This window comes from Polyodon spathula, chromosome 1 (genome assembly GCF_017654505.1).
Source record: "Polyodon spathula isolate WHYD16114869_AA chromosome 1, ASM1765450v1, whole genome shotgun sequence".
Taxonomy (NCBI): domain Eukaryota; kingdom Metazoa; phylum Chordata; class Actinopteri; order Acipenseriformes; family Polyodontidae; genus Polyodon; species Polyodon spathula.
Window position 1 is genome coordinate 66390259 of NC_054534.1, and position 9323 is coordinate 66399581.

The 9323-nt window shown below is 39.6% G+C and overlaps 1 protein-coding gene across 1 annotated transcript; it reads left to right on the top strand.

The window, feature by feature from the left end:
- Positions 1–1310: 1310 nt before the first annotated feature.
- On the top strand, positions 1311–8347 carry mmaa (metabolism of cobalamin associated A). The gene is made up of 7 exons (XM_041260104.1): positions 1311–1616; positions 1998–2431; positions 2888–3010; positions 3988–4158; positions 4945–5030; positions 5473–5622; positions 6806–8347. Exons 2-7 carry the CDS (start codon positions 2029–2031, stop codon positions 7091–7093), a joined length of 1221 nt encoding a protein of 406 aa, XP_041116038.1. The 5' UTR covers positions 1311–1616; positions 1998–2028; the 3' UTR covers positions 7094–8347.
- The last annotated feature ends 976 nt before the right edge of the window (positions 8348–9323 follow it).

Sequence of the window (9323 nt, forward strand, 5' to 3'; positions counted from 1 at the left end):
CATAAATTAAATAACTTGCTTTTGCTATCCGACTCTGTAAGCGGACAGCCTTCAATTTACATGTGAAACTTGTTGCAAGAACTAAACTGACAACATAAGTGACAGCTAGGGGTAACCACTGCAGACGGGAGCTAACATTATGCCAACTCTTATAAGGGGGAAAATGATATGGCAAGTGTTTGGGTCTGGTTTGTGTGGAAAAAAATATGAAGCAACAAGGCCATAATTTTTTTTTTTTTTTTAAGAAATGTGTCATGCTAGCACCTGCAAGCAAGCTGCACTCCCACAATAACATTCTCTTTAACGGTTCAATATGCCAGCAAAGGTCATTCAAAATCATTTAGACTAGATTCTGATCTGGGCAGACACATTGCAAATGACATTAATAGAGAAAAGTGTAAGGTTCTGCACACAGCCCCCCCCCCAAGACCTCACACACACACACACACACACACACACACACACACACCACCACCAATACAGAGATGAAAATAAGACTCCCATTGCATAGTAGTATGACCTATTCTTGATTTTGCTATGAGTTTAATTAGACACACCTGAGCTTGATAAATATACACTGGGGCTGCTCAAGCACATTATAAAACCAGAAATGGGTAAAAGTGCTATGCAATAGGAGTCTTATTTCCATACATGCAATACATTACAGTTAGGTGTTTTAGCAAAAGAATCAGCAATTATGCACAATAAATGGGGGGTTGTAGTATTAGCTTGTGAGACATAAGTAATGGATTTTAAAGTACTGGTTACCACTCATGTTTCCGGTTTGGACGCCACTCCTGACTCGTTTGTGTGGAAATGTATCGGAATTTAAGTGGAAATTAAAACATATCCTCAAAAAACGACATTATGGCTTAATTTGCCTAGTTGATTTTAATGAAGGAATAAGGAAAGAACTACAGCAGGGGAGGTAGCATGAAGCACCATGCAGTTTGAACTCTCTGGAATCTACAATAATATTCAACACCGGTATATGAAACAGGTGCATTTAAAAGTACAAGCAATCAAATAAATGCAGGTACATGTGGTAAAAGCCTTAGTATCTGCTTTCAATATAAAACTGGATTTTTTAAGCTTTATCGTTAATCGTTATCGTTAAACCCACATGATAAATTTGTGATAATATTTTTTATACTTTTTGAAATGTATTCTCTAATTTGCACCATTATTAGACCCTCTCTCTGCGCTCCTCACCAGTCGAGGCGGTATAGCCAGTGCAATAAGAGTTGTCATCTTTCCCAGTTGACGCACGGATTTCTGGGAGATGTAATTTATAAATTCTAGCAGCGCACAGAAAGAACCATGAATGCCTTTGAGAAAATAATTTGGACGCAATAGCTATAAGGAAGGAAAGAATTGCAAGTAATATTAAAACACAAGATAATATAAATGTACTTTTCACTGTCTCGCGTGTAAATATAGGGGCCGTTCCCAACGTGACCGGATATGGGATATGGGAAGTACTGTGTACACAAGTACACACAGCTCACAGGCAAACTTCACTGAGGTCAAGTTCATTTTGCAAAAAAATATCAGCATTGTTGGCAGCTATTAGATGTGAAAAAAAACAAAACAAAACTGCGTTAATGTAAATGAAGGTAAGGTTAACACGCTTCTCAGGAAGACAAAGAGCAAATATAGTAGCGGTAATTTATTTTACGCCGTTGCGGTGGTTTACAAAAACAGCAGTTGTAACTAACTTAATAACTATTTTTATTTTGTAGAAATTGATTCATACAAATGTTATAAACGTGAACAAACCGGTTTTGGAAAACCATCATTATTGGAAGCTGTTTGATATGGATACAAGACCGCTACAGTACAGACAGCATTCGTCTTTTGTTGTTGTTGTATTTGTGTTGATGAGTTTTAGGCAGCATGTGAGCCGCATAGAACTGTTGGTAACACGTGGCTGGCTAGCAGACTTCCATGTAAAACACTATCACTACACTTAATTATGCCCTCTTTTTTTATTTCAGTTCCGTTTCATTAATGATTAAGTGCTGAAGAATGGGAACCACCAACCTTTTTTTGCCCCATTTTAGAAGAGCTGCTGCAAGGAACCACATCATAAATGCTATTGTTCAGGTAGTTCCAAAATCCAGCTCAGGACTGTGTTCTCAACACACTGGTAGGAATGGAGTGGCTGCAGGACAAAGGAGAAGCTATTGCATTCAGGCAGCTTTGAGCTGGCAGCTGCATGACCTCACAGCAAAGGAGCAGAGACTGCTGGCTGGCCTGTACCAGGGCCTGGTCCAAGGACATCGGGCCAGCCTTGCCGAGTCCATCACACTGGTAGAATCCTGCAACAGCAGGAAGAAGGAACTTGCTCAAGTGCTGCTTCAGCAGGTCTTGGCTTACCAGAGACAACAAGAATGTTTACATGGAGGAAAACCTCTTGCTTTCAGAGTGGGTCAGTCCCAGATTATTATATACACAGTGTGTATGGACTATGAAGTTAAGTGTTAATTCGATGTAATTGCGAAAGGTCTGATTAAAGCATTCGTTTTTTACCTTGGTAATTAATATATACCATGCCTTATCGTCTCAGCCCTGCCCCTTTAAAACTAAAAGGTGCTGTAACAGAGATTGTAAGATTTATATTTACCTAGCCTGTTCGCTTTAGTATCATTTTAGTATTGAGTCTACAGATAATGAGCCCACCTCCCCCTCCCCCTCTCCACACTCAATTTACTAGAAAGTTTCTTTCAGAGGAAATATTTAATTGTCTCATTTACCATCCCACAGATTTACTAAACAAGAATGGCAAACCGTGGTTTAAGTGAACATAGATTGCTTGTTAGCATTGAGTAGTTCCTCATCATGCTTTTTTAGTTTTGCTCCAACATTAAAGGTTGTGCTTCGTTAGGGTTGTCTGGTCCTCCCGGTGCTGGAAAGTCAACCTTTATCGAGGTGGTTGGGAAGATGCTGACGAGAAGAGGACACAAAGTCGCAGTTTTGGCCGTAGACCCATCTTCCTGCACTACTGGAGGTAAGTCTTCATAGGGCTTGATACTGCAGTAATAAATTGGCAGTTATATGTTCATGCAGGACTACACAGGGAAGTCTTTGTAACAAGCCATAGCTGGTTGATCCATGATGGCGTGGTCTGCTGCTAAAGGTAAACAGTGAAGGTCACATACAGGCATGTTAGCAGTCTCTTCCTACCAACCTTGGTCAAAGATTTCACGATTTCCGTGAAATTTACCCATTGCCGTGTTATTTGTAGTTTTGTGTGAAAATTAATTTCTGAAAGAAGTGTACAATTTTTTTATCACTTAAAAATAAATACTGCAAATGCTTGCTTTAGTAATGCACTACCTGTCACATTAAGAAAGCTGGTTTTGTGTGCTTCCAGCAAATGAATGAACACAGTGCAAAGAGCTGCACGATTTCTTTAATGTCTTCAACATAAGACACCAACTGCATCAAAGATCAGAAATATTTCTGCTAAAGATTGCTCTGTCCAGTACAAGAAGCGGACAAGTTTAAAATATTCTGAAATTTACGGTTTACTATTGTTCAGGTAAATACAGTATTGAAATATTTAAGAACATTTGTTGTATAATAACTACAGAGAATATGATCACTTTTGAATGTAACAACACTATTTTTTCTGCTTTTAATAAATATTGTCATTGTGAAATATATATTTACAGCCCAGTGTATCATGTTCTGCAAACAGTAGTTTGGTAATCATTTTAAGATTCACTCTTCCTCCCGAACTTGGTTACTAGTGCCTTTCTCCAGTCTGCTTCTTGACGTAACTTTTTTTGGGTATTACAGCTGTTCTACCTCTGTCATGACTAACACATTGTGAAACGCTGAATATGTATTTTTTTGTTTTTAGAAAAATAAGCAATACAGCGCGCCATCGTTGTTTCACATTGTCGCAATTCAAGAATTCACTTATTTTCATGTTTTTTAGGAGGGAGAATTGTCTCCATTTTTTTTTTTTTTTTTTTTCAGGGTCTCTCATGGGAGACAAAACCCGGATGACAGAGCTGTCCAGGGATATGAATGCTTACATCCGTCCTTCCCCTACCTCTGGTACTCTGGGAGGAGTAACAAGAACCACAAATGAAGCCATACTACTTTGCGAGGGAGCAGGTTATGACATAGTTTTGGTGGAGACTGTAGGTAAGATTTGTTTTCCAGTGTTAGGTGTTATTAGTAATAGCGTTCCTATTTAACTATGGATGGCAGCTATTCTTCCTTGGATTCCAAACATATCTTCCAGGCTGTATGTGACACAAGGCAACTTTTTCTTGCAAAATTTAAAACAATGAGTTCATAGCAAATATTGATACCTTCCAAGGAGCAATTAAATTAATTGTTGCAGCATTAATGTATAGCCTTGAGAAGACCTTTTGTGTTTTAGCAGCTAGTTGCAAGGTGTCTGTCCCTGAAAGTAAAGTAAGTGGCTCCCCTCTGCCTGTTGAAAAAGTACAAGCTGATTTGATCTGAACATGGTGAGCAATGCTTTGCTGTAAATAGAAGCTTGTACAGTTGGACTGCAAAAAAAAAAAAAAAAATTCTACATGCCTCTCCCCTTTCAGTGCATGAAGAAGATTGAGGGCAGGGCTACAGAAATCAATATTGTGAATAGACAGAAGGTTCTGCTCTTGAGCTGTCAATGAGAAAAGGAGGGCAGGGCCTCTCTGTATATGTTAGTGCACTGGAGAGTGGAATAATTTCGCATTGGGTTTGGTCTTGCACATCTTTAAAGGTCTGTCCTCATTACTGTGTAAAATAAGAAAACAATTCGGATTTGTATGGGTAACATCATGCGTTTTACTGGCTATTCATGATTGTTCAAAGCACATTGCTACAAAGATTTAAATAATCCTGCAGTTTGAAGTGCCAAAATGCAACACTATATTAGTATTACAATCAAGACTGTATTTTTTTTTTTTTTTTCCCCAGGTGTTGGACAGTCTGAATTTGCTGTGGCTGACATGGTCGATATGTTTGTGTTACTGATTCCGCCAGCCGGGGGTGACGAGCTGCAGGTCAGTGAGAAAAAAAAAAAGTGCCTCTGTGTTCTAATGCTGACTGGCAGGGAAGGGTCTGAACTGCTCTTGAATGCACCACTCGTCTTATGCTGCTGATATCTCCTCTCCAGCAGCAAGTTACCTAGTATTCAGCACGCCCCACAAGGTTGGGGTGCTTTGAGTGCACCAACCTAGTTTGAAAATTCAAATACTTTAAGCAATATTTTTTATTATAAATATTTTAACTGCAAGGATTTCTTTTTTTCAGGTATAACAGCTATAAAAAATGTCTCCATGTAAAAGAATATTAATAAGATATCAGTTGGATACAACGTTGTTTTTAAAATCTTTTATTTAGTTTGTTATTGAGTTATTCCCTTAAAAACAGGATGATGCAAGATCATATTTAATTAAATTCCAATTATATTTACTGGTAATTGTATAATTGCAATCTCTGCAGGGAATCAAGCGAGGGATTATCGAAATGGCAGATTTGGTGGTTGTAACTAAAGCTGACAGCGACTTGTTGGTTCCTGCGCGCAGAATACAAGCTGAATACACCAGTGCTTTGAAACTTCTTAGAAATAAGTCAAAGTTGTGGAAGCCGCAGGTTTGTATTATCTGTATTCTGTCTCTCCAAATGAAATGTAGAAATTTATTGTAAACAGCAGATTTTACAGTAGCTGCAGTAGCACCATGAAGAGAAAAAACCACTCCCTCAAATCTGTGTAGCTGCATACCTCTCCCTTTTCAGTGCATGAAGAAGATTGAGGGCAGGGCTACAGAAATCAATATTGTGAATAGCCGGAAGGTTCTGCTCTTGAGCTGTCAATGAGAAAAGGAGGGCAGGGCCTCTCTGTGTTGTTCACATACTCACTGTCTGAATACATTAGTGGACTGAAGAGTGGAATAATTCCACATTGGGTTTGGTCTTGCACATCTTGGAAGAGCTATTGCCATCTGCGTTAAGTTCCATCTTATTTGAATGACATTTTTAACATGCTCTGTACAAGTTGTTCACTTTTGTTTACAAGCAGTATTAATTTCCATGGAAACAAAAAGGTTGAATAGTTACACCAATGTAATGTAGGTGTTATTGTTAGGTACATGTTAAAGGTAGACTTGATATTAAACATCAAAAGGAAAACAAACTAGTAGTAGGTGCAAGAGGTCTTCATAGGTCCAAAATAACAAAACTGATCCGACCCAGAACATGTATGACTGTCAGTACTAAAAGCAGCCTCGCAAGCAACACTAGATGCTGGAACACACATGCGCATGTGTGGTCTGACAAGTTTATCAACAGTAAAATAAAAAAATAGTAAAAAATAAAAAAAAATTCACAAAATCACCTTTAATAGTAATGCATAGCTGTTTTACATTATGCAGATGGGGTACACTGAAAGAAGTTAACATTAAATGAAGAGACCCAACCTGAGTGCTGTATAACAATTTTCTACCCGGAACCCGCACGGGTACGGGTCGTATCTTGGGTCATCGGGTCCGCCCCGGAACTGTGAAGACCTCAAGTAGGTACTGCTATTAGCCATAGCGATACAAACTTTAATAACTACAAACAAATGTAAAACTTTGTCTTGATGGAAGCACCCACAAGGCGTGCAATGGTGACTGCCTTGAGCTTGTCCTTTACTCATTTTTAGGAATGTATAATTGTGCATTTAGAAGAAGGGACAGTGACGAATGTTAATTAATACCTGATATTTTTTACCTTGTGGTTGAGACACTGTTAAGCAGATGCTCGAAACATTGTCTGTATATATGTCTATTTCTAGGTGACCCGCGTATCCTCAAAGACTGGAGAAGGGGTTCCAGAACTGTGGGCTAAAATTAAAGAGTTTCATGAGGCCATGCTTGGCAGTGGAGAGCTGTTAGCCAGGAGAAGCAGCCAGCAGAGGGTGTGGATGTGGAACTTGATCCAGGAGAATGCGCTGAGGCATTTCCGAGAGCACCCTGCGGTCCGTGAGCAGATCCCAGGCTTGGAGCAGAAAGTCACCAGTGGGGTGCTGTCTCCAGGACTGGCTGCAGATCTGCTGCTGAAGGCTTTCTCAGCAAGACAATGAAAACTGGAGATAGTATTTTACTGATACCTTCATCACCACTCATTCACCACCGCAGTAATGAGGAGGTGGGGTCTGTCTGCCAAAGAATGCTGATTACAAAAGAGCAGCCAGCCAGCTAAGGGCTCTTTGTTTTGGATGTAACACATTATATTCACAGGTCTCTTTTCTGCTGAGTTTTCTCTCTCTGTGTCCCTCAATCCATCCTTTCTACTGCGACAGGCTACCAGAACAGTTTTTTTCTCATAGACACTTGCTAGAATCGCAACTGGTTAATTAACAGGAAATGTTTCACTACCTGTTATTGCTTAACTGATCCACCCAGCGTCTTTGATCTGTAATACTTAACTGAATGTTTGTTATAATTGTGTCTGTATCAGGTCTTGGAAGTGTGACTCTCTTAGTAATGCTGAACTGAAGTGTAAACACCTGGGGCTTGTAATTAAGTGTTGCACACATACAGTGAATTCCTACAGGCAGCATGTTTTGGTTTACAGCTGCCAATGGCACCTAACCCCAAAAGACCGTTGCCAGAAAAAAAATTAGTCCCATTTGTTGACCGTTTTAGTCGCAGTCTGGAGCCCTGTTCGATCTCCATTGTTCAAAAGTGGCAAAAAAAATAATTCCGACATACACCCCAAAATAATGGTCCGCTGAAAGAGAAATGCACCCCGATTTACCAGATGTAATCTCTATGTATTCCTATAGGAACCTGTTTTGAAGACTGAGATACGTTTAAAAGTATGGATTTTGAAGACTGCATTATTTACGCACTACAACATAACGGAGTGTGACAGACTCCAGGCAATTCAGAACTGCAAATGGAGAAAATATATTCAATATTCAAAAGTGGATGTATTTTAATTCAGTTTAATGTATTTCAGTGTAGTGCACTCTGGTGCTAGTGGGACTTAGAGAATTGTTTTGAACAAGGCCGATCGAGAAAGAATCTGAAAGTTTTTCACAAAGCTTGGAGGCAGAGTTTTCCAACCTTGGGGTCTATTCAGTTGATCTAAACAGTGGTGGATCTAAACACCACCACCCTCTACATAGTAAATTAACCTTCATGTCAATCTGAAACGAGTGGTGGTTTAAATGGGTGAAATGCTGTATGTGGCAGGAATTCCTGTTGCCATGAAAAATATGATGAATTTTAAAGGTAGCTATTGTATTCATAGATGTCGCATGGAGCTTCATTTTGGATAATTAATGTTGTGGAACAGACAAGTGATAACAGAGATATATATATATATATATATACACACACACACACACACACAGTACCAGTCAAAAGTTTGAGTACACTTGCTGGAAACTAGGTTTTTTTCATAATTGACAATGTTTTACGTCATATACGTTTCTGTAAATACTTGAAAATAAAAACACATGTTACAATATACAAAACAAAACATAAAGAGTATCAAAGCAATGTTCAAGAAAATTTAAAATGGTCTCAAAATCTTGGATTCTTCAAAATAGCCACCCTTTGCCTTAATAACAGCCTCACAAACACGAGGCGTTCGGTTAACAAGTTTCAGCAGGAAATCACCCGACACGTCCTCCCAGCTCTTCTGCAGCAATTCCCAGAGATGTAGGGCACTTGGTGGTAGCTTTGCTTTGACTCTTACGTCCAGATCGTCCCATACAAGTTCTATGGGATTGAGGTCTGGAGACTGGGCAGGCCAGGTCATTAGACAGAGTTGTCCTTCACTTTCCTTCTTCGCCAGATAGTTCTTGCACAACTTTGAGGTGTGTTTCAGGTCATTATCTTGCTGAAGAATGAAGGACTGCCCAACTAGCCGTAATCCTGAGGGAATGGCATGCCTCTGAAGTATGCTATGATAGAAATGCTGGTTGAGCTTGCCATGGACTGGGTAAAGATCACCAACTGTCACCAGCAAAGCAACTCCGGACCATGACACTGCCTCCTCCATGCTTGACAGTGGGAACCACACATGCAGAACTCATGCGCTCACCCTCTCTGTGTCTTACAAATACTCGGCGGTTAGACCCAGATATTTCAAATTTTGACTCATCGGTCCATAAGACTGACTTCCACTCCTCAAATGTTCAGTTTCTGTGTTTTTTGGCCCAGGCAAGTCTCTTCCTCTTATTCTGCACTCTTAACAATGGTTTCTTTACAGCAATTCTTCCAGTTAGGCCAGCTTCACGCAATCTCCTCTGAACAGTTGATGTTGAAACATCTGTACTTCTAGTAGCATTTAGCTGAGCT